Source organism: Meles meles, chromosome 6 (assembly GCF_922984935.1).
Source record: "Meles meles chromosome 6, mMelMel3.1 paternal haplotype, whole genome shotgun sequence".
Classification (NCBI taxonomy): Eukaryota; Metazoa; Chordata; class Mammalia; order Carnivora; family Mustelidae; genus Meles; species Meles meles.
In genome coordinates this window covers 58,609,431-58,636,064 of record NC_060071.1, presented here as the reverse complement: position 1 = coordinate 58,636,064, position 26,634 = coordinate 58,609,431, and the positions used below count along the sequence as shown (strand labels likewise).

Here is a 26,634-nt window from a genome sequence, read left to right as displayed (position 1 = left end):
AAGAAATAAAATCAAAGAGCTCAGCTTTGAAAAAAGGAGTATGACGCAGAAAAGGCACTTAAGGTTCAAGAGCAGTGTTCGATCTTTAAGAAAAGGAAATCTGGCACATCTAAAATCCAAAACAATGTGAAGTTTGGGGGAGGGAGGAGGCTAAAGACAACGTAAGTAATTTTTTTTTTAAGTTAAGTAATTTTTAAAAGTTATTCCTGAAGCAAAAAGGAACGAGTAAGAGTAGGTTCAGTTTAGTCTCTGATGCACTGGCTCCTGTTAAAAATCGATGGCTTTTCTGCAGTGCTTTTATCTCCTGAATGCTGGTCCCACTCCACCACCTCACTTTCACTTTTTACCAATTTCTATTGATTCTTCAGATCGATCATTGATATGTTGCCCCTCTCTGCATCAAGGATCTTTACTATACTCTATCATAGACTAGTATTCCCTGTCTTACTACACCTCTTTGTTGATTAATTATACCCCCACTAATATAATTGTTTAATTTTCTCTTCCCCTAAACTGTCTGGTTTTGCTCTTCTTATACCATATTGCACAGTAGGCGCTCAATAGTTGTTACAATACAGAAAAATGCTTCACTTCCATTTTGTTCCCGTTTCTTCTGGAAATCGTCTTTAGATTTAGGAAAGGTAGACTACCCAAGGACTGAACTCCAAAAGGAGCAAAATGATTCTAAAATGATTCTACTTAAATTCGTTCATTTGACAAATACTGCTAGGCGATAGGGCTGCAACAGTGGATAAGGCAGGTGAAGTTCTGTCGCTACTCGCACCGAGTTTCCCTGGGGGTGAGGCGGAGTGACAGTAAACGTTCGCTCTATTGCTTGTATTTAAATTGAGTAGAAGAAGTCTCTTGCCCTAAATGAATCACGTCCCAGAAAAAAAAAAGTACATCTTGATGGGATCGCTGCTGTCTGAGAATGTTAAAGCAGCCCAGATACAGCGCTGCGGTTGTGCAGTCCTGTTCGTCAACAGTATCACCAACAATTCAGCCAGGCGTGGGCACTGAGCCGAGCTCCTTACTCCAAATCCCAACGAGTGCCGCTTCTGCAGCTGCCGCCTCCCGCAGACTTCGCATTCCTCCCGCACTCAAGTCCCCCGGGACAGGTCTTCTTTGGGTGTTTAACTCCCTGTGTGCTAAGATTTGAGCATCACTATCAGTTCCCCAAACACGGACCGGTTTCTAAAGACGAGGTAACCTCCAAAAATCCTGCTTTAGAGTTATCCAAATAAGCGTTTGTGAACCCTGACTCAGGTTGTCTCACCTCGGGTTCCGTAGAACCGGTTTCTCCGTTAGGGGGCTTTCAGCTTTAGCCAAGAAGAATGGGCGTCTATTACATTTCCCCGAATGTATTGTCTCCGTCGTGGGCCAGGTGTATTAAAATACGCTCTAAGAAGTGTTTTCCTCCAAAAGTATGGCTATGAAGAAGCAAGTGCAAATTAACTCCCCCCCGATACTTCTTAGTTTTGCCCACCACGCCCTTCGTGAGCACCCCCTTTGCCCTTGTCTCACTAGACAGGCAGCTCCTGGCCACTCTCTGAGGTCCTGATTTTGAAACGAGAAGCGGGCCAATCAGAACGCGGAGCGCTGTTTGGCGCTGCCATTTGAGCCTGGGCTGGAAGTGAGGGTGGTACGGTCGTGGCTCCAGGGCCTGAGACGGTGGAGGCGGAGGCATGGGGAGAGCTGCGTGGCTTCAGTGAGCACACCGGGATGTACAGGCCGGGGACCGCAGGCCGGCTACTGAGGGAGGGCAGGAGCAGCCTGTGAAACGGGGTGACGGCGGCGACCAGCCCGGGCGGGGACCGGGACTGGGAAAGGCGCCTGAGCAGTCGGCTGGTCCGGCGGCTGGGCTAGGGCTGGGGGCCCCGGGACTTGAGAGACCAACGCCCGGCTGAGCGTGCCGGGGCAGAAGGGCCAAGGAGAAGGGTCTTTACCGTTGGGAAAGGACGAGGGCGAAGTGAGGTTTGGAGGAAACGGGATCTTAGGAAGTGGCCGGAAGTGGTGAGAAGCTGGTAACAGGCGTCGGACAAGGAACCGAAAGGATCAGGGAGAAAGAAGGGAAGTGTGTGTAAGGAGCTGAAGGGATCAAGTGACGAGAAAGAAGGTCGGTGTAAGTGAGGGAAAGGTAAGGTGTGGTTAGATCAGAGGGAAGTAGGAGAAGGTTTCGTGGAAGTGAATAGAGGACCAAGGGAAAAGCCGTGGAAGTGGCTGGGGCCCGGGGCCGGAGCAGTGCCAGACTTGGCCAGAAGGCAGCGGAGCAGAGTGCAAACCTGAGAGTGTTTGGAAATTGGAAGACCTGGTGGCGAACGAGGGTCAGGACTCAGATCCTGCCTCGGAGAGTGAGCGACGTGTCCGGGATGTGGGATCGGAGGCTGGTAAGGTTGGCCTTGTTGCAGCAGCTTCGGGCGGTCTATGGCATTAAAGTCAAGAGCGGCCGTGGGCAGTGCGATCGCAGGAGACATGAAACAGCAGCCACGGAAATAGTGGTAAGTTCTGGGGGAAGAGGTTTGGGTTTAAAAAAAAAGAAAGGCCACCCTGTACCATCACTATTATGGTTCATGCTGAAATGTTTATGTGTGGATCCCAAAGAGAATGTGGCTAGGCGTGACTAATTCAATCCAGATGGTCGACTACTGAAATTTAAAGAATGACATTGTTGATTCTTTACAGGGATTTTTGATCACTGAGAAAGTTGCAGCGTTTTTCAACCTCACCACGTTGATATTTGGAACTAGAAAATTAACTCTTTGAGATGAGACTTCAGGGCTGTTCTGTGCATTGTAGAATGTCTAGCAGCATCTCTGGCTTCTACCCGCTAGATGCCAGTAGCATCTCCCAGTTTTGACAGTTAAAAATATCTCCAGATACTGCCAATTTATTTTGAACAAGTACCACGTGGGAAGGGAGACGAACATTACCCACCACCACCAGTTTTAGAATAAAATTTGTAAAGGGACAAGGAGGATCAATAAGTTTTCTAAGTAAGTCAATAGATAAGATGTGAAAGAGCATTCGAAACAGGCTTCAGATAATACCTCCATGTACACTGGTTTGAAAAAAACAAACTTGCTGCTTGGTAATTTTTGGGTTATAAAGCTGTTTTGTAAAGTGAGTAAGTTGAGATGGCAGAATGGGATAATTAAAAAGCTGTTTGATCTATGGGTGGTCGAAGTAAGGGGATTTTGAATGAAAATACTGTATCACCAAGAATTTCATTGTGAAAAATAAGTTGAATATAAAGCATGTTTTTTAAATGTATTTGCCAATTATATGGTATTTTTTAAGTATTTAGAGATGAAAACTATTAAAATTTGCATAGCTCTTAATTTACAATTTCTGAGAAAATAAGTACTTGGATAAGAAAGCTACTAACACAGTTCATTTGTATACCTCTTAATTGCTTATACATTGTGGAGAAAATTTTGTTTGCAGCTTATTGGCAACATACATGTTTATATTTATAAACTAGAGAGATTTCTTCTCACTGAAAAACCGCTTTTTCAAGATTTCAAATATAGTTGGTTTTGTAAGTATACGAAAGAATTTGAATCTGGATTTTTTCACCGGGGCACCTGGCTGGCTCAGTCGGTTAAACGTCTGTCTTTTTGGCTCAGGTCATGATTCCAGAGTCTTGGGATCCAGCCCCAGGTCCCACTCCCTACTCAGTGGGGAGCCTGCTTCTCCTTCTCCCATTCCCTCCTTAGGCTCTTTCACTATCTCTCTCTCTCTCAAGTAAATAAATAAAATTTTTTTAAAAATTCATACCTACTTTTAGAGTCAGATAAACCTGAGTTTGAATCCCGCTTTACTCCTACTGTAGATGTATGATGTTGGGCTGTTTAATTTTCCTATGCTTCAGTTTCCTACTCTGTAAAGTGGGAATAATAGTATGATAGTATCTCTCCTTGGGTTATTTAGGGGATTTAAAAATGGTAAGATCTGTAGATAGGACCAACACAGTACCTGTCACATGCCACTTATTCCGCTAATGATAGTTGTTATGGTAATCAGTGGTTGACATCCTAATTGGTAGGCTGGAAATCACAATAGAAACATTCTAATAAAGAAACACAGAAGATCTTTATGTTATAAGAATGGGAACAGGATAAGTAATATTTGAAAACTAGATTTCTTTGGCTCTATCGTGTTTGTTAGCTAATAATAGTTTTGAGCTATTAAAGAAAAGTGCTAGAAATCTTTTGAAGGTAAAATTGTAAGTGATAGTCCAGTATATAAAATTTTAGAAACATGCTATTTTATTTTATGAAATTGTTATCATGAGGCCAATATTGAGAATAATACACTTGACTGAAAACCCCCTGAGTTCTAGGTAAGTAAGACCTCTGTAGACTTATAATCAGCTTCAGCATCAGATTTTTGCATTTTGTTTGGTTGCACAGTATCAAGAAAATTCTGATTTACCCAAAAAAGGGTTTTCCACATTAGCGTCTTTTTTTAATAGCTCACCTAGAAATGATAATTATAACAGCAACAAATATTCTTTGAATAGTTACTCTATGTGAGAGACTAATATAAATGTTTTACATCTTTTAATTTATTTAATTTTCTGTACAACTCTTTGACTTAGGACCTATGTGAAGGTACTGAGGCATAAAGAATTAATTTGATCAAGGTCATTCAGCTAATAAGTGGAAGAGCCAGGGTTTAAATCCTGGCAGCCTTGCCACTAGGAACACACTCTCTTAAGCACTATACTGTCTTCTACATTTATCAATTAAAGGGAGCCAGATGCTTGAAAAAGACTAGTAAGATTTTGTTACTCTGTTGAATAATTAACAGTGCTGAATGATTTCTTAACATAAGTGCTTCAGGCGCATTCATGGAGAGCTTATACATCTAAGCTAAATTAGTGTTTATGAGATTGGGTAGACCCACTTATTTAATTTTGTATAAATTTTGTATAAGCAGATATATATAGGCTTGTATTTAAGTCCACTGCAAACTACAACCTTCTTAAACAATGACACATTTTTAAGAAGTTCAGATGCATGCATAAAGGTAGTGGCAGGTTCTTTATTAAGAAGTGTGTAATATACACATTTACTCTTGGGATTTCAATGTATTAAATTTGAATATGAATAATACATTTGAATATGACTTTAAAAAAATATTTTTCAAAGTAGTTGAAGAAATTTGAATTAAATGTTTGTGGAATCCCTGCCTTGGTCAGAACAGTTTGACTAGCAGTTTTCCATAGAATGTGGAAAAGAAAATCTGGTCTAAAACACACCTCAGATGTAACTGTAAGAAGTATTCAATGAGTGACAAGAATTACCATTACCAACCAACTTAGCCTTTTGTTCATGTTAGTATTTATAAGGTGACAGAGGAAAGTAGAAAGTCAGTGTTCATAAGGTTACTGAAAGAAACATAGTATTTTTAGAAAATGTTAGTGTTTTGGCCAAATTTTGTTTAAGGATTTCCTAAGCACTAACTGGATTGATTTTCCATTATAGGATTGGATTGCTTTAGGGCAATGACTTTATTTGTTTATTTTAATTTTAATTCCAGTACAACTAATATGCAGTTGTTACATTAATTTCAAGTATACAGTATAGTGATTCAACAATTCTGTACATTACTTTGTGCTTATCATAAGTGTGGTCTTAATCCCCTTCATCTATCTCACCCATCCCCCCACCCACAATGACTTTATCTTGACCATTTTTGTGCTTCCAGTACCTAAGGGAATGTTTAGCATATAGTAGTTACTTTTTATCAAAGTTACTTGTAATATTTTCATTTTCTTAATTATTTCTATTTTTTTTAATTTCCTGAGGTTTTTAATTTGCTTAATATTTAAGAAAACTTACATTATGCCTAATATTTGTGTTAGAATAACTGAATTTGCCATTTTAGGGTAAAATATTTGGAGTACCTTTTAATGCATTGCCCCATTCTGTTGTACCAGAATATGGACACATTCCAAGGTAAGCTAAGTCTGGGATGAGGAAAAATATTTCAAACCGGTATTTAGGCATTTAAAAATAAATAGTCGAGAGGCACCTGGGTGGCTCAGTCTAAGTGTCTGACTTCTGCTTAAGTCATAATCTCAGGGTCCTGGGATGGAGCCCCACTTTGGGCTCTCTGCTCAGCGGATGGTCTGCTTGTCTCTCTCCCTCTGCCTCTTCCCCTGCTTGTTCATGCTTGGGCAATCTCTCAAATAAATAAAATCTTTAAAGAAGATAAATAAGAAAATAAATAACTGATTGACTTACACATTTGTTTTGGCCTAGCAGTTCTCTAAGAGTCTGTTCCTCCCCCACCACCACTACCCTCTTTTTCTTTTGTGGATAAGAGAAATTTAAGCGAAGATTAAATAAAGTATTTCTGAATATAAATTACATAACACTTGAGCTTTCCTGTGTCACTATTTAAAAGTAACCTTTTAGACTAAGTGCATCAGAAATTAGTAGAGAAGTTAACATTTTAAATAGTTTGAGGAAGCAGGCAAAGCAACTATCTGACCTGTTACTAATTCATTTCCCCTCTGTCCAAAGTAGGGTTCATTCTGGCTACTTTAGTTCAGTAACCTAAGTTTTTAACTGATGCATTGTCCAAAAGGATTTATTGAATACCTTGCAACCTTAGAACAGTTTTCTCTCACAATCAGCATATAGGTGTTGATTCACAATCTCCATAAGGTAAGCACTGACTATTTTGCTTTTCAAATGACCTATAAAAGGTTTGTTTCTTTAATGATTTTCTACCTTTAGAATTGCAAAGTCATATCCCCAATTAAGATGACTAAATCTCTGTTGTAATTTCTTTGCCTGCTTTAAACAAACAGACAAAAGTTAAATTCTGTCAGTTACCCCCTGTGACATTCAGCCATTGTGTAGCAGCACAATGCTATCAGTTGCTTGCTGCTAACATCCATTCTAATTTGTGGTATCAGTTGTTAACTACTTAAGCCAACATTGATGATTAAAAGTTGTTCAGTACAAAAAAAGTTGTTCAGTACAAAGAAATAGAGCACACACCTCTAAGTATGAGAAGGATTGTAAGGACCAGGCTGTATTGGACTTTTCTGAGAGGCAATGTTAGAGTGAGAAAAGTACCTTGCCTTATTTTCGGGCAAATGTAACAGATGATAGATATTTAAAGCTATGAGGGCATCTGGGTGTCTCAGTTGGTTAAGCATCTGCCTTCGGCTCAGGTCATGATCCCAGGGTCCTGGGATTGAGCCCCACATTGGGCTCCTGCCTCAGTGGGGAGCCTGCTTCTCCCTTTCCCTCTGCCTGCCACTCCTGCTGCTTATGCACGCGCTCGCGCGCTCTCTCTTGCTCTCTCTGTCAAATAAATAAAATCTAAAAGAAAAAGAAGGTCTTAGGGCCTGGGGTCATACTAGCATGAGGAGGTCTGACAGAAAAAGAGGAGCCAGAAACGGAGTTTGAGAAGGGATAGTTGGGGGACAGCAGGAAAACCGGAAATGTCATGAAAAAGAGCTTTTTTCAAGAAAATCAGGGGGTGGTTAAGTGTGTCAGATGCTGGCAGGACAAGCGAAATGACGACCATTTATCATGGATTGGTGACCTTAATATCTACTTAAATATCTACATGATATTTGAGATGAGATCTGTTTTGTGAAGTAATAGGGGTGCAAGTCTGATTGGAGACTGTTGAGAAACTGGGATATGAAGTGGAGGTAGTAAAAAAGACACATCTTGTGCTCTGAGTGGAAACAGAGAAATGAATTAGGATCAAGAAGGGTGTTGGATTAAAGCAAGCTTACTGAAATTGTCTCAGAAAAAAGATGAGCTGGACAGAAGAATTTAGGAAGCAAGAAAAACAACTAGAATTAACTTTTTATCACAAAGACTGAAGAAATTTGTGACATCAGAGCTTCCGAAGGGGGTCTAGTGCTTGGTCCATGTACTTTGATAGAAGAATAAGATTTAGTAAGATGTGTATCCAGCTACCTGAAAAGATTTCTCTCTTTCAGTTTTCTTGTTGATGCTTGCTCATCTTTAGAAGAGCATATTCATATAGAGGGGCTTTTTAGGAAATCAGGATCTGTTATTCGTCTAAGAGCCCTAAAGGTAAGCATATTCTTGAACTATAATTTTTCACTTGTACTGCTTTTTTATTTGGTTTTTAGAATTGAAATATTTAAACTATTACATGAATTATTAACAAATTTAATTTGCAAAGAGCCTTTTTCATGGCAGAAGAAACTTTTTTTCTAAAAAGGAATTAACACAGGATTAAGTGCCTGAGTGGCTGTTTTCTTTCAAGATTTATTTATTTATTTGCCAGAGAGAGCAAACAAGGAAGTACAAACGGAGTTGGAGAGGGAGAAGCAGGCTTCTCACCGAGCAGGGAGCCTGATGTGGGGCTTGATCCCAGGACCCAGAATCATGACCTGAGCCAAAGGCAGAAGCTTAACTGACTGAGAGACCGAGGCACCCCAAGTGTCTGACTCTTGATTTTGGCTCAGGTCATGTGTTGTGAGATCCAGCTTTGTGTCCAGCCCTATGCTGGTTCTGGAGCCTGCTTAAGATTCTCTCTCTTCCTCTCCCTTTCCCTGTACCTCCAACCATGCACAAGCATGTGTTCGCTTGCTTGTTCACTCTCTCTCAAAAAAAAAAAAGGATTCATTATTTATATAATGCTTTCTTTTTTCCAGTTTTATTGAGGTATAATTGACAAATACCATTTAAGGTATACAACTTGATGTTTTAATATATGTATATATTATGAAATGATTGCTACAATCTATATAATGCTTTAAAAGTTTAGAGTACTTTCAAATTTGTGGTCCTTTGTTCCTATAAAGTACTATAGGAAATGAAAAAAATGTTTTTTTACTTAGTTTTTAGCCTTCTTAAATGGCATGATGTATATTAAAACAAGAGTTAAGAAAAATTTATTAAAGCTCTCTAAAGTACACAAAGGGATATCTTATTTGCAATAAACTCTTAAGCCCTCAAATGCTCAAGATTATTATATGTATTTCAGAATAAACTGGATCATGGTGAAAGTTGCCTGTCTTCTGCACCTCCTTGTGATGTTGCAGGACTTCTTAAGCAGTTTTTTAGAGAATTGCCAGAACCCATCCTTCCAGTTGATTTGCATGAAGCACTTTTCAAAGCTCAACAGTTAGGAACAGAGGAGAAGAATAAAGCTACATTGTTGCTCTCCTGTCTTATGGCTGACCACACAATTGATGTATTAAGATACTTCTTTAACTTTCTCAGGAATGTTTCCCTTAGGTAAGTAAAAGTCTTAGGAAATGACAGTTTGTTAATTAGCTAGATTTACCCGTATAGATAATAACTTAAAATTAAATTTAGAATGGAAATGTTTCTTAATAATTTCCTCACTATAAGCAATATACCCTATGTAATTTAAGAAACAATATGCCAAATGATTTGTATTTTCTTACTGTCTTAAGGTCATCATTATGAATGGCTTATTGGTGTTAGTAGGATTCTTTGTCCGCTGAATGACTTCAAATTACTGTGTTTTTGATATATTTGTGTCTTGCTTCTCAAATTTGTCCCCTCCCTCTGCTTGCTCTCAGTGAGCCTGCTTGTTCTAGACATACTTGCAGCCTTTTAATACAATTTTTCTGTATGTGGGTTTGAAAATCAAATATCCATGTTTAATTTGTGTGGAAAAACAATGTGTACTATATAGTTAACATGGTTTTTATGATGTATATTTAAACACACAGAAGCAATTTCTGGTTCTGTAGATGGGTGGATAAAGGATAACTATTTTGACTTGTGTTTGACTGATAAAGTAAGAAGTCTTCAAAGTGTGCTCAAAAATGGTATTTTACGTCTGTATGTTTCTCTTTGGCTCAATCTAAGAAAACCTGTTTCATTTAAGATCCAGTGAGAACAAGATGGATAGCAGCAATCTTGCAGTAATATTTGCACCAAATCTGCTTCAGACAAGTGAAGGACATGACAGGATGTCTGCTAACACAGAAAAAAAGCTACGCTTACAGGCTGCAGTGGTGCAGACTCTCATTGATTATGCGTCAGATATTGGTAAGAGGTAGTTACATTATAAAGTAACAGGATTAGTTTAAATGAAGGAGATCCCAGATTCCTCCAAGTGAAATGTGAAGACAACTATTAGAAATATATATACTATTTGAACATTTTGATATATACTGTTCGAACACTTTGAAGGAGAGTAGAGGAAAAATTTTAACTCTGAACATTTTTGTTTAGGACATGTTCCAGATTTTATCCAAGAAAAGATACCAGCTATGTTGGGTCTTGACGGTCTCTGTGCTACTCCGTCATTAGAAGGCTTTGAAGAAGGTGAATGTGAAACTCCTAGTGATTATAAAAGAAAGCGAAGACAAAGTGTAGGAGGTAAGTGGCAGTGGCAGTCTCATTTTGTGGAGCTATAGCAATTTGCTTTTCTCTAAAGTGTGTTTAAATGTAATGAAGCACACACTATGGTGTGTGCCTTCTTAGTTTAGAGCATAGTTGGAAAAACATGACACGTGCATGTGAAAAACAAAATGACAATACAATCTAATACTAAATGCTAAATCTCTAGCATAAATGTGAAACGTGTTCAAAAGAGAAATGTTCTCTGGGTTGTAGTGATCAGAGACTCCAAAGATGAAACCAAACTGAACCTTCTTGAAAAATCGGTAGAGTCCAAGGGAATTGGGTAGAGCATCAGAATACTTGTATCCTATCATAGTTAGGAAGGATGCTCTAAAGAAAGATTTGTGTAGGGTAGAAATAATCTGTTAGGGTTAGGGTTAGGGGTTTATCCTAAGGATTAGTAGGATATCATGGTGAACTCAATGTCAAACATTAGAACATGAAGCTGGATATTGGGTATTGGTGTTGAAGGTTTATGAGTAGAGGCATTACAGGATTATAATTTTTTCTAAAATTATTTGATTTAAAGAATTGAGATTTGGGATAGAGAGAACAGTTAGGCATGAGATCATGATTTGAAATAGTGATGTGAATTATTTAGAAGTATGAACTAACTAATGAAGGAAACATTACCATGGAAGAAAAAAAGACCTAAAACTCCATCATGATGGAATCAGTTGTAAGATTTCTTACCTCCTTGATCAAGTAGAATGAGACCATTCTTCTAGTTGTCTTAGGAAATTTCTCATCTTTTGAGTATAAGAACTAATTGTTATTAATTGTTCCATTCTTGTTTAAATCTTGACTTATATGATTCAGCCTTATGTTTCTTCTTTGCCTTATTTGTAGATTTCCCTATTATCTTCTGTGCTAGTTTCCTAGGGCTACTGTAACAAAGTGGCTTAAAACAACAAAAACTTTCTGTCTTACAGTTTGGGAGGCTACAAGCTAAGATCAAGCTGTTGTCTGAGCCATGTTCCCTGCGAAACCTATAGGGACTAATCTTGCTTTTTCTAGATTCTGGTAGTGGCTGTTGATTGTTGTCATTCCTTGGTTTGCAGCTGCACCCGATCTCTACCTCTGTTGTCACATGGGTTCCTCGCTGGGTGTCTCTATCCAAGTTTTCATCTTATAGTGATACCAGTTACATTGAATTAGGGCCTACCCTAATGACATCTTCTTAACTTGAGTACATCTACAAAGACCCTAATTTCAAATAAGGTCACATTCACAAGTACTTGGAGTTAGGACTTAAACATGTATTTTTGGAACATATACTTTCATCCCATAAACTTCCTACCCCAAATGCAGGTATTCTCAGACACAGATCCTCTTTATTGCCTTCTTTTCCTTTGTGATTTTATTCACCCCTAGAGTTTCATTTATAGCATGAAAATAGGTGAATATTGTCTCACAAATGTCAGTTTCACTTTAGTAACAGCTTACTAGGAAGAAATCTTCACTTTTTTTTTTTTTTTTTGGTGCTTTAAGCTCAGCATTTTGAAAAGATCATCTTCACCCGCTTTAAACTGGTTCTTCTTGAATTCCTTCTTTTTGTTAACAGCACCATCATTTACTAGTCACTTAGGCTTTAAACCGTGGGTGACTAACTCTTAATGTACCATTTATATTCATGGTTTTCAGGTTCTGTAAGATGCTGTCTGTGGTATTTTACTGGGTCATCTTTACTGTAAGAATCTCCTTATTGATCTTCATGCCTCTTCATTGAATTTGCCCTGCTTATTGCTGTCAAGACTGATGTTCGTAATATATAATTCCAGCCATGTCTTCGCAATACTCATCAGAAACTTCACTGATAAAACTGATATTTATAGCCTGATATTAGGGTCTTTCATAGGATTGCTTTAGCATGCCTTTCTACTGTTTCTTCTCTCAGATTTGTGCAGTATTTGCTGTACTTTAGTCCAACTGCATTTTTTATCTTTTTTAAGACACTTTGGGGTTTTTTACTTATCCTATTTATTGATAGAATGTTTTTACTTCCATCCACCCTTGCTGTCCAAATTATATCTAGTTGTCAAAATTCAGTTTAAGTGTTTCGTCAGGCTTGCTTCACCCCTGCTGTTTTTTTGATGGGAAAATAATCTCTTTTCTGCACTGGCATTCCATAATATTCTAGACTCTGACAGTTTTTATATGGTTTTATATTTACTTCTCATTCATGACTCTCTTACCTCTTATATTTAATGCTCTTTGGAGGTAAAGGCCATGTTTATACATTTTATCCAGCCCAGTGTTTTTACTTAATGGGCATAAAATACAGAATGAATAAGTCGAGTTATTAATATTTGGCTTAAACCCAGAGGTACTTTGTCAAACAGGTTAAGATAGCCTTTGTCAAGCATCATAAAAATGCATTGATTTCATTAGCAATTTGAAATTGTTCAGGAGTTCTAGACCATTAGTGTTTACTTTTTGTGTGTTATAGCTAGCTTTTTTTCCCCTTTTTTTAATTTAAATTCAATTAGCCAAGAGATACTACATCATTAGTTTCAGATGTGTAGCGTACAGTAATTGATCAGTTGTATATAACACCCAATGCTCATTGCATCACATGCCCTCCTTTTTTTTTTTTTTTTTTTTTAAATTTTTTTTTTAAAGATTTTATTTATGCACCTGACAGACAGAGATCACAAGTAGGGAGAGAGGCAGGCAGAGAGAGAGAGAGGAGGAAGCAAGCTCCCTGCCAAGCAGAGAGCCCGATGCGGGGCTCGATCCCAGGAAGCTGGGATCATGACCCGAGCAAAAGGCAGAGGCCCTAACCCACTGAGCCACCCAGGCGCCCCTCACATGCCCTCCTTAATGTCCATAGCCTTTTTTTTTCATTTCACTCTGCAATGTTACAAGCATCCATGTGATTGCATTTGCTTTGAAGAATCTTTTGATTTCTTTTAAATTATAGATAAATATATAACAAAATTTATCATTTTAACCAGTGTTAAGTGAACAGTTCAGTACTGTTAAGTATATTAACTTTGTTGTGCAACCAAACTCCAGGAACTTTTATTTTTGATATTCTGAGACTTACTTAGTCTAGCATAGTTTTATGCTGGGTACGGCAATTCTCAATAATACTTTTGCCCAAGAATCTATATAGTATTTCATGGGCAAACTCTTATAAGTAAGAAGGATTTGGTTTATCATATGTTCCTGGTTTTACCTGTGCTTACCAGTGTGTGTGCTCCTCTATATTATTGTTCTAAATAAGTGTCTTTCATGGTCAGTGGTACATTGTTGAGCTGATTTGATTAATGTGCTTTTTTTTTTAATTTTATTTATTTATTTGACAGACAGAGATCACAAGTAGACAGAGAGGCAGGCAGAGGGAGAGGAAGGGAAGCAGGCTTCCTGCTGAGCAGAGAGCCTGATGCGGGGCTTGATCCCAGGACCCTGAGATCATGACCTGAGCTGAAAGCAGAGGCTTTAACCCACTGAGCCACCCAGGTGCCCCTGATTAATGTGCTCTTAATGGTTTAGTACTTCCTGAAATGCGTATGTCAGGAGACATATTTTTCCATTCTCTAGAAAGATGGTCTGTACTTGCAGTGTGGCCCATGGTGCAGTCAGGATGGTTTCAAATTATGGAGGGGATAGTTTGTTTTTCCATGTTTCTGATTTTGCTGTGCTATTCTAATTGTGTGGTGTCTTTTGCTGTGGCTGCTCAGTTGTTTCTTCTCTCTTCAGCTCTGGCTTGCGTTTTTCTTCTTTTCCTCTCTCCATATTAACTTTGTTTGTCTGCTCAGGTGCAATGAAGATTGGCTTTATTAGCCGTTACCTGCCAGTTAGACTATAGCCTATTTTTGGCTCTTCAAAGGTGTTCAGTCTCTTCTGGTTTGTACCTGTTTCACTTGAAGGTGTAAGATTTCTCAGTAATACACAAGTGGACTGTAGTTGAACTTTATTTTGAGTGATATTTGGTGATTAATCAGGTAAACAGACATATTTAAAGAACTTTTATATTTCATTGTGGCTGAAAATTAGGGGTTATTTTTGCCTGAGACTACTTCTGTTGAAGTCATAGTTTCCATATCACTAAATCCAGTGTGTACTTTTTAATTTCCATATCATTCAGAATCTCTTTGGCCACTTAACTATTTCCTTCCTGATTTATTTATTTGTTTGTTTTTTTATAACACTATGCTTTTGTTTCCCTACATCTTTAGCCACCTGTTCTTTTTTATTTTTTATTTTCTTAATTTGTTTATGAGACACAGAGAGTGAGAGAGCGCCCGCGAGCGCACAAGCAGGGGGAGGGGCAGAGGGAGAAACAGACTCACTGCTCAGCAGGGAGCCTGATACAGGGGTTGAACCCAGGACCCTGGGATCATGACCTGAGCCACCCAGGCATCCCTCCACTTGTTCTGTCTAATTTTTTGGATTTTCTTTTTCTACCACCTCTTAAATGTTCCATTCTTCTATACTTGACTTTCTTTTTACACTTTGCCCTCTTTCTAAATGACCTCATTCACTTTCTTTCTCTCTCTTTTTTTTCCTTAAAGATTTCATTTATTTGACAGAGAAGAGATAGTGAGAGAGGAAACACAAGCAGGGGAAGTGGGCGAGGGAGAAGCAGGCTTTCCACTGAGCAGGGAGCCTGATGTGAGGTTTGATCCTAGGACCCTGGAACCATAACCTGAGCCAAAGGCAGACGCTTAAAGACTGAGCCACCCAGTTTTTTAAAAATTACCATTGCTGGGCTGATGACTACCAAATCTACTTCTGTATTCCTGATCTTTCCACAACTTGATTTCATATCCATTTCAGTCAGTGTTCCATAGACATAGTTAATTTTTCCTTGCATAATTTCCTTTTTCTTTGGGTGACATCATTGTCTACTCAGTCATGAAAATCAGCATTCTAGGTATTCTTATCTATTCTTTTCTCATTCCCATATCTCACTGATCACTAAGTCTTGTCACTTTGAGCTCTGAAATACCTTTATTCCCATCTCCATTTGCACTCTTCCTGCCTTAGTTCATATCTTTGTCTTTTGCTTGGCTAATTGCCACTTTTTAGATCTCAAATATCACTTCCACATTAGCACCTTCTCTAATTCCCCATTGTAAAGCTTATTAAATTTATACTTCAAACTATGGATCTCATTTGTCATTGTATTTTTATTTCCTTGATATTTAAATTTTTTTTTCTGTTAGAATAAGTTTTATGAAAGTGAAGACATGTCTGATTTGACATGTGCTTGACACATAGTAGGTACAAAATAAATATTTGTTGGGGCGCCTTGGTGTCTCAGTGGGTTAAGCCGCTGCCTTCGGCTCAGGTTATGATCTCAGGGTCCTGGGATCGAGTCCCGCATGGGGCTCCCTGCTTCCCTCTCTCTCTCTCTGCCTGCCTCTCTATCTACTTGTGATCTCTCTCTGTCAAATAAATAAATAAAATATTTTAAAAAAATAAATAAATAAATTATTTGTTGAATGACTAAATAACATACTTAGAAGAACCTTCAGATGGTTTGCTAATCCTCTATCATACTGCTGCCAATTATTTTTTCAAAAATGCAGATCTGACTGTTTTGTCCCTAGAGAAGTTCAAGTTCTTTAAAATGACAACAGGCCTTTTTCTGTCTAACATACAAGACTTATCTCTTACCATACCACAGCTCTCTGTTTGCTCTAGTAGTATCAAACTACTGGTTTCTAGTATACATAAATCCTGTTTTTTCACCTACATGCTTTTGCATATGCTATTCACCTTGCCCAATGCTACCTTCCTCCTGAATGAACACCTGCTGATCCTTCAGAACACTGTCCAGGTTTGCTTCCCCTTCCAAGCTTTCTCTCTTGTTGCCATTTCTTCTCTTCCTCAACAAGTAATAATTTTCTCTACCATTCTCTTTCTGTACATTATACACATTTGTTTTACACACATTCTATATTGTATGTCTTTTTTTTTTTTTTTCTGAGAAAGAGGCATATAAGTAGGGAATGTATGTAATCAAAATATATCTTTTAGTTTTTTCCAATTTTGAAATAATTTCTTCCACATAACCTTAAGTGACTTTAAAATGTATAAGCTGACATAAACTTAGATGCTGGAAAGTCACAAATATCATATGAATTATTGGTGAAAGATAGGTAAATGTGAAATTATAATTGATTATATGATTATATGTGCTTTGCATTTCAGATTTTGTTAGTGGAGCATTAAATAAACTTAAATCTAACAGAACACCCTCTGTTACACCTCAACAGGAAAAAATTGGTAGGTATTATGTATTTTTAATTTTAAGTGAAAATTTATGTATTATACAAAAAGTAACCATTACCTAGCTTACTTTGGTTTAATCAAATCCAAATCTTATTTTCAATGGAGTTACTGTATTATAATTGTGTTGTGACATTGCTAATTACATTGTATATAATGAACCCAAAATTGTAGGTAAGAATTTTTTAGTCTGTTGTTACGTACTTAGTCTTTCAAATCATGCTTTTCTGTTGAATGTAAGTTGGATGCTGTTGAATATGTGAAAATAATTCAAATCTCACTTTTGTTTTAGAACCAGAAGTTTATTAATGTATATTCCCATTTTTATCTTGATTTGTTTGTCGCTGAAATTAGTCAGCCCAATAACAGAATAACAGACAATATGATCATTTGTTTTGTTTTTCAGATTGAAGAAATTATGTGGTTAATAGTTATGATGAAAAGCAAAACTATTATGTAGATCAGTTTGAGCTCCTTGATTATGATTTTATTCCATATGTTAATGTTCTTTAATGTGGATTATATGCATCTTTCAATCTATTTGGTTTAAGTTACTATTAATCTTGCCTCTTTGTGCCTTTCCTATTATCATTTTAAATAATTGGGTGGTATTAATTTAGTTATAACATATATTTGATAATGTAAACATATTCCCTCATTCTTTGGTAAGCTCTAAGTAATAGCTTTATAAGAAGAAAAAAGCTTTTTTTTCCCCAAAGAGTTAATAAAATAAAACAATTTTTTTTTTCAGCCCAAGTATCCATCTCACCCACGATTCTTACACCAAATGCTAAACGTAAACTGCCAGTGGATTCCTCTCATGGTTTCTCAAGTAAGAAGAGGAAGTCCATCAAGCACAATTTTAACTTTGAGTTGTTGCCAACTAACCTCTTCAGTAGCAGTTCTACACCAGTATCAGGTAGCAAATAGAATTTATATTACTGAGTTGTAAACGTTAACATGAATGCATATTTTGAGAAAAATGCTATTTCATATTAATGTCGCCCCTTTTAGGAGCTATGGCTTTATTCTGTTTATCAAATCTCTTAATTTTTATAAAGTTCCCTAACTTTTAAAATAGATGCTAGGTCTGTATAATTAATGTGTATATGTGAATGTTGACTGACCACACCTATGGAAAGTTATGATATGAATAACTTAGAATGAGAGTTTGGGCTTCTGTGTATAGCAGTGGTGCTTAGGTTTTAGGTGATGGGATATCATGAATTCTATTTTAGTTACTTCCTGATTTATAGCTATGATTGTATTGCTGTCTCTTGTGGAGGTTGTCAAAAAGTTTGATTTTCCAGTCCACAGAGTTGTGGGGTACCGCCATTGGAGGAACCATTGTGTAGTTGGCGGGGGGGCATATTTTTTAGTTTTATACTCAAGTAGATTTTATAAAAGCTCTAATAATTTGGTATCTAATAATTTGGCTGTTCCTTATGACATGGTTTCCAGATTCTTTGCCAGCTCAGCCATTTTCTTCCAAATGACCTATAAGTTCCTAATGTGGCTAACCACAGCCTCTAGAGAAAAATATAATTTTGCTAATTTGACTACCAGATTTTTGTTAGTATGCCCTTAGATTGAGTTGGCTCCTTTAGAATACAAGTTAGCCCATGGTCAATCTTATAAGTTAATGTTATGATCAACCCAAAATGAAATGAAATCCTAACTAAGCCCAGAGTCCTCTTATCTCCTATTTGTTTCACATGTCATCAAAAAGTGAGTGATCTCTAATTCTTTTAGGTTTTTATTGATTTCAGACATTCTTTTAGGTTTTTATTGATTTCAGACAATGTTGAGAGTTTTACTTTAAATTTGCTGGCTAAGTTAAGAGATCTTTCCAGAAGCCTCCCTTTGGTTTCTGTTATCCAGGAAGTTTAGATTGTCCTTGTTTATTAGAAAGTTGAACAGAATAGCAACTTGTTTTTTATGTCCTTCACAGGTTCTCTGTGTGTAGTCTTTTAAAATGTAATGATAAGAACTCTGAAGTTTTGTCTGTATTTCTTTCAGTATTCAGAGGTTGGAGAATTAAATTCTTTTTACTTATTTATTTTTAAGAATTAAATTCTTTCAAACTAACTTAGTGTTTTCTGTCTTAGAGACAGAAAGAATAGTAGCAGAGGGAGAAGGAGAGAGAGAATCTCAAGCAGATTCAGTGCAGAGCCTGAGACTAGGCTTGACCTCAGTGACCCTGAGTTCATGACCTGAGCTTGAAATCAAGAGTGAGGCTTAACAAGTTGAGCCATCCAGGCGCCCCAACTTAGTGTTTTCTTAATTAAAGTATTTTCCACTTTGGAGAACTGTTTCCAGATGGCCAATATGAATTGTAATTCTATCTGCCTTTGCATTATATTTGCTCCAAGAAATGAACCTCTTGGTTCCTTCTCTCCAAGCTCTCAAAAAGTAGTTTAAACATTCTTGTGTCACTGGAACATTAGTATAAGCCTGCTTAATCAATGATATTTTTTAAATTAAAAATTAATTAAATTTAATTATTAAATAATCCTATTATATTAACTCACCATTTTTCTTTCTTCTTCTTCTTTTTTTTTTTTTTTAAAGATTTTATTTATTTGAGAGAGGAAGTATAAGCAGGAGGGAGAGAGGGACAAGTACACTCTCCGCTGAGTGTGGAGCCTGTCGCATGGCTCCATCTTAGGACCGTGAAATCATGTCCTGGGCTGAAGCTAGATGCTTAACTAACTGACTGAGCCACCTGGGCACCCTGAAAGATTCAGTTTCAAAATTACAATAATTATGTTTTAATAACTTAGGGAGCAATAACATATAAGTTTTTATTACCATGCACTATGTTTATATTACTGAGAAAAATAACAATAATGTAGTTTACATTTACTGATTTTTTTTTTTTTTAAAGATTTTATTTATTTATTTGACAGAGAAAGATCACAAGCAGGCAGAAAGGCAGGTAGAGAGAGAGAGAGAGGAGGAAGCAGGCTCCCTGCCGAGCAGAGAGCCCGATGCGGGACTCGATCCCAGGACCCTGAGATCATGACCTGAGCCGAAGGCAGCGGCTTAACCCACTGAGCCACCCAGGCGCCCCTGATTTTTTTTTTTTTTTTAAGATTTTATTTATTTATTTGACAGAGATCACAAGCAGGCAAAGAGAGAGGAAGGGAAGCAGGTTCCCTGCTGAGCAGAGAGCCTGACTCAGGGCTTGATCCCAGGACCCTGGGATCATGACTTGAGCTGAAGGCAGAGGCTTTAACCCACTTAGCCACCCAGGCGCCCCTCCATTTACTAATATTTTTATCAGACCTGTGAAAAACCAATAAAACTGGAGCCATCTTAAAACAGAGATCAAGTGGCCACTGCAGAGAAACTTCCTTACCCACTTTTTGTTTGCTTATTTGTTTTGTTTGCTTTGTGGGTTGTGGTTGTTTTTTTTTGTTTTTTTTTTTTCATTTTTTTAAAATTTAAATTCAGTTAATTAACATATAATGTATTATTGGTTTTAGAGTTAGAGAGCTTAACTCAACATTTTTCTTTGGCTTTACTTTCTCGCCACAATTCAGTAAATTTGACCTGCAAAACTGAAAATGGTTTGGTTTCTAAGTTTGGATAATAACAGATATGTGCTTTTTTTAATTTATAAAGGCAGCTATATTAATCTACAGTCCACAGAACACCTATTTATAATTTTTTCCTATATTAATCTGAAGTCCATTGTTAAATGAGGTTAAAGCAGAACTTTAATATAAAGGTCATGTTTAGTCTGATACTTAATTGGCAACTAAAGTGTAAGGAACTGATTTTTTTTTTTTTTTTTTAAGTTGAATTGGGTTTATTTGGCTTCTGAAGTTTCTACCCGGAAATATGTGATTTTGTTGCATAGGGTTGGAAATTAAGCCTTGAAATCTAATTGCTATTAATATTTTGTACTTTAAAAAGGAAGTATGGGTGGTACATTTCATGTGGTTCTATTTTTATAGTTCCCCTTGATACAAGCCCAGAAGGATCATCTCAGAGTTCACTCTCTCCCATTGCCATCAGTGGAAACCACTTGATCAGTACAGGTGTACTAAGGCGAAGTAAGAGGATTGCAAGCAAAAAGGTTTGCAGGTAATAAATCCAGGACATTTTGTTTCATTGGATAAACATTTGGTGTATATAATTAATAAAATATTTTGTTTTTCTGCTGAGAATCATACTTGAGTCAAAATTTTTAAAAATTCCCTCTGCCTTTATTGTCTGATCAGTCAGACTGCCCTTTATATATCCTCCAGAGAATGATTTCTAATTTGAGGCCACCTTGCTTGCTTAAAATCCTATTGTATGTTGATAATGTGTGATTTTTAAATTTCCTTTTATTTAAAGGCTAGTCTATTCTTTTTTTTAAAGGACTTATTTATTTGAGGGGAAGGGACAGAGTGAGAGGGAGAAAGAGAATCTTTAAGCAGACTCCCCGCTGAGTGTGGAGCCAGCCAAGGGGCTCAGTCCCAGGACCCTGAGATCATGTCCTGAGCCAAAATCAAAAGTCAGACTCTCAACTCACTGAGCCAGTCCAGGCACCCTAATGCTAGTCTATTCTAATGATTCTGGTGTATAAGTGATGAAGTAACTCTTGTGATAAACAAGAGAGGCCATTTATTATACAAATATAGTATGTTCATATATGGAATCTTAAAACTTAACTGATTTTAGAAAACTATTACTCTGTTTAATTACTAGCAATATAATTCGCTCTGGACTTTCAAATTGCATTTTGTAAGAATGCCTCCAGTTTTTATGCTAAAAGTTTTTTTTTTTAATGCTGACATTTTAATTTATTTTATTTTTTTAAAGATCTTTTTATTTATTTGACAGAAATCACAAGTAAGCAGAAAGGCAGGCAGAGAGAGAGGAGGAAGCAGGCTCCCTGCTGAGCAGAGAGCCTGATGCGGGGCTTGATCCTAGGACCCCGGGATCATGACTTGAGCCAAAGGCAGAGGCTTTAATCCACTGAGCCACCCAGGCACCCCACTGCTGACATTTTTAATCCCATGCTTTTTTAGAGTGGAATCGGGAAAAGCAGGCTGCTTCTCTCCTAAGATTAGTCGTAAAGAAAAGGTCCGAAGATCTCTTCGTTTGAAATTTAGTCTGGGGAAAAGTAGCAAAGACATGGTAAGTGTCTTTCACCATTTCATTGATGTTCATATTAGCATAAAGCTGTAGACTGGATGGTAAAAGACACTCTCAACCCTGCCTCTCTACCTATTGTCCCGTTCTCTACTCCCCTTTATACCACACTCTTACACATGAATTAATATCTACTGTTCCCTTCTTTTCTGTTCTGCTTAAATTCCAATGAGGCTTTCAACCCCAACACTCAATACAACTGCCCTCAAGATCACCCAGAATTTCAATGGTGCTCATACCAGTGGACAAATAACAGTCCTTGTTAGACTTGACTTGTCAACAGCATTTGACCTGGCTAGTCACTTGCTCCTCTTTGGTATGCTTTCCTTCCTTACTTCAGGGCACTTTACTCATGATTTTCTTCCTTCATTGGTTACTTTTCTGATTTCTTTACATTGTGGTGCCCAAAGCTTTTCCTTGGATTTCCCTTTTCTGTTCCTACTCATTCAAGGTGCTCATTTGCTTTAAACATCATATGTTTACTTAAGACTTCGAGTTTCTATCTCTAGCCCAAAATACTTTCCTGAACAACTTGACTTTTTCTTAACAACTGTCTACTTGACTTCTCTACTTGATGGCCATCCAATAGATAGCTCAGGTGTAACCTGTCCCAAATAGAGCTCACAAGTTGTATTTCTTCACTGCTGCTAATTCTCCACCCTTCCCCCTCTCTGCCAACCACATCCCCACCTGCAGTCTTCACTATCTCTGCTATGGCAACTCATTCTTCTAGTCACTTAGGCCAAAACCCATATAGGCATTCTTGACTCCTCACTTTCTCACACCATCCGGTGTAAACCATTAGGGAATCTTATGTCTCCTCTGCTTTTAGAGTATATCCAGACTGACCAATTCTCACTGATACCACATTTCTAATGTTCTATAAATTCTGTCCTCTCCAACTTGGATTACTGCAATAAGTTCCTACTAGTAGTTCTCCCTGTGCCTTCCTTGCTGCAATACTACAGCCAAAATGATCCTTTTAAATCCCTTTTAGATCCTTGTCACTGTTCTGCTCAGAATCTTCCAGTGACTCCTCATTTCACTCTGAAAAAAAGATAAAATTCTTATGTTTCCATGTACCTCTCCACAGGACTGGAACCAGCCTGCCTCTTTCTGAGCCCTCTTCTCACCCACTCCCTTTTGCTCACTCAGCTTCTCGCCTCCTTGCTGTTTGTCAAATGTGCCAGACCTGGTTTCAGTCTTGGACACTGCCCTGGTCTTTATTCTCTCTGGGATAATGTTCTTTCCCCTTTTATCTTTATGACTTTCTCGTTTTTCTTTATTCACAAATCATCTTCTGATCACTCTATTTAAAATGACACCCCACCATAGCCTTCTTATTCGGCTCTACTTTCTCCCTAACATTTCTCACCTTGTATATTGTAAAATATGTAATATAATTTACTGTTTATCTTGTCCTGCTCAAAATCTCCCGATCTAAAATGTAAATTCTGAGGGTAAGATTTTGGTATGTTTGTTTTGTTTTGTTCACTCACTGTTGTGAGCAGGTCCTAGCGCAGAGTCATCACAAAAGAAATTATTTTAGTTAATACGCGAGGCTGTTTTTATTTTAGATTATAAAATATCAAGTAATAGCCAAGTCAAATGCTTACAGTTTTTGTCAACATGCATGCAAGTATATTTGATTGGTATGAAATTGTTTAATTTTATTTACCTTTTTTAATCAGCTGTAGAGGATTTTGATCACTATAAAAATTTATTTTGTCTTAGTATTTGAATTGACTAGATTTATTTCTTAACCAAAACATTTTCAATTTTTCTTTTCTGTACAGAATGGGTGTTCTGGGGTCGACAGACGTGAAAATGTTGGTCGACGACTTGCAAATCAACAAAGTTTAAAAAATAGGATCGAGTCTGTAAAAACAGGTCTGCTTTTTAGCCCAGATATTGATGAAAGATTAACAAAGAAAGGTACAGTTACATGATATTTTTAATTTTACTCAAAAAGTAAATGAGTAGTCTCATTGCTTTTCTGAAAAAGTTGTTCTGGCTTTCTTGAGATATAATTAGATATAATTAACATATAAGCTTCAGTTATTTTATCATAAAATAATTTACTGTTCTAGAAATTCAAAATTCATGTTTGAATAGTGAAAATAATTGAATTGGCATTGTATTTTTGTCTGAACAATTCGAAAATGCTTATAAGTACAAAACTAACTGACCTTTTTATTTAAAAAATTATTTCTTTTAACACAAATTCTTAATTTATTGAAATTTAATGCTCAGTACTTTTATCTGCTTTGTATTTGAATAGTATTTCAAATACGTTTCAAATATAAATTATTAAAAAGACTGAACTGCTTTATTTTAGGTTCAAAAAAGATCAGTAAGTCTGAGGAAAACTTATTAACTCCAGAGCGTCTAGATGGAACAAGTTACCGGATGTCTTGGACGGGACCTAGTAATTCCAGTTTTCAAGAAAGAACTGCAAATGAAGGTTCTCCGATCAAGGGAAATGTTGAGGTGGAAAGCCCTTCTTTGGAGCCTGATACTACAGTTGAAAAGTCCCCTCTTAGTTCATATGGACTCACCCCTTCTAGCGTACATGATAAGCATAATAATGACATAACTGGAAGCTCTCTTAGTGGGGATGAAAATAACTTGACCACAGAGACTTTGGTGAAAATTCAGAAAGCATTTTCTGAATCCGGAAGTAATCTTCATGCATTGATAAATCACAGGCAGTCATCAGTAACTAATGTGGGGAAAGTGAAGCTAAATGAAACATCTCCTACAGAATATAGCCCAGAGAAAAATCTATTTGAAACTAATGATTTGACTGTGATAGAATCAAATGAACATGAGACTAAAACAGATGAAAATAGTTTTTCAGAACAAGACATCTCACTACATCAAACTCAAAAATTAGATAGAGAAGTAACTATAACATTTTACTCAACTCATACGAAGATTGAACATGAGAAAAGCATCCATTCGAATATACTTAGAGATCATTCACTCAAGCCAGAATTGCCTAGTGATGAACACATAAAGAATCAGCAGTCCGTAAGGGACAAGCTGAATGCTCCGTTAAAGGAGAATGAGAATATGACTGAAGAGAACTTGCTGAAATGTGCAGCTTCTAGGGAGGATCCAGCTGACACCTCTTCCTCAGAGCAAATTACATGTAATAGAACAAACTTGCCAAAACCGAGGCCTATGAGAATTGTTCGGCAGCCATCACTGGTGGAAACCTGCCATACAGCCAGCTCTGAGAGCTTACAAATGGCAGAGCACGGGAGGGTGTCAGACCACATACAGTGGTTTAATAAGCTTTCTCTTAATGAAACAAACAGAACCAAAGTTCGCTCACCTCTTAAGTTTCAGCGTACACCTGTCCGGCAGTCTGTCAGAAGGATTAACTCCTTGTTGGAGTACAGCAGACAACCTGCAAGGCAGAAATTGGCAAGTCTTGGTGATGCGTCTTCTCCTCTGGTTAAATCAGTAAGCTGTGACAGTGCTCTTTCCTCTGGTATAGAAAGTACAGCAAAGGATTCCTTGATTTCATGTACCAAATCAGGTCCTAAGGAACTGAAGTTTACAGCATGTGAACAGCCAAATATTGATGCAATTTCAAAATCAGGCATGGAGTTAACTTACAAGTCTTTCTCAAGGATAAAGAGGCACCCAGACTCCAATAATGCTTCTCTTGGGTCTACCAGAGTTTGTAAACAGGAAGTAGTATCCGATGGTCAAATTAAGATTCCTTTGGATGACCTGACAAATCATGACATATTAAAATCTGTTGTAAATAATAATACGGGCTTTTCTCCTGCGATAAATAACAGGGTCCTTAGGAAACCATCAGAAAAAGAAAGGGTCTGGTATAAAGGTTCTCCAAAAAATCCTATTGGCAAAGGTCAGCTACTACCAACGAGTAAACCTATAGACTTGTAATTGATAGATGTTAATACTTGTTAATGTAAATAAAATTAGCGGGTGGCGATAGGACTGGCAGGATAATCTGCATTAGTTTGATAATTAGTTTGTTAGCTCAGGAAGATAAGTGATTTTAATTTCACTCCACAAGCAACTTGAATTCTTATGCTTGTGTAAATGACTTTTGTTTTTCTTAATTATGCAGTATTTAAACTAGTGATCTCTTAAAGCAGAGGTTATACTTTGCTTTTTGAAAGAAATTGTTGGCTGGGTTTATGAGAAATTAATTTTTGAAAATTGTATGAATTTTGTATTACGTGTGATAGAAAAAGTGAAACGAGTTGTCTTATTTCCTGTTATTCCTCCTAAGTCAGAGAAGGTTTCTACAAGAAATTTCTAAAATATAAAGGGAAGAGATAAGCCTTACAAATCTTATTTCTTTAATTACATTGATATTTATGGTTTTGGCCAAAATCCCTAAAAATTAACTTTCTTCAATAGCCTCTTAATCTTGTACTCCTGTGTGGGGCAGAATAATTAGGTTTATATTGTCCGTAGTTGTGTATTGTGTTCACTTGGACTAAATAACGGCTAAAGCAGAATAATGACCCAAGTATGCTCTTATAGAATGATGCTGCAGAAGTAATTGATGACTTTTGAGCCATACTATGTTTTTAAAGTTAATTTGCACAAATACATTCATAGCTGTTTTGTCTGATAGAGAATTTAAAATTATTTAAGGAGGAATAATTAAGCTTGGAAATTTTTAATCAAGGTGATTTCTTACATGCACACACTTGATTTTATAATTTAAAATAGTTGATGTACCTCTGTATATTTAACTTGGATTCTTAACTTTTGATTCTTATAAAAGCCTATGATGGTTTTGTCTGGTGTGTAAATGTTATTTATTTAGCATAGACATTAAAGGTAACCTTCTGGAAAA

General features: G+C 37.0%; 1 protein-coding gene across 1 annotated transcript; it reads left to right on the top strand.

Moving 5' to 3' along the window:
* The first annotated feature begins 1,633 nt into the window (after positions 1–1,633).
* ARHGAP11A (Rho GTPase activating protein 11A) lies at positions 1,634–26,634 on the top strand. The gene is made up of 12 exons (XM_046009706.1): positions 1,634–2,498; positions 5,893–5,963; positions 7,979–8,075; positions 8,995–9,248; positions 9,871–10,034; positions 10,221–10,367; positions 16,557–16,631; positions 17,386–17,553; positions 20,597–20,726; positions 21,659–21,767; positions 23,579–23,717; positions 24,121–26,634. Exons 1-12 carry the CDS (start codon positions 2,370–2,372, stop codon positions 25,704–25,706), a joined length of 3,069 nt encoding a protein of 1,022 aa, XP_045865662.1. The 5' UTR covers positions 1,634–2,369; the 3' UTR covers positions 25,707–26,634.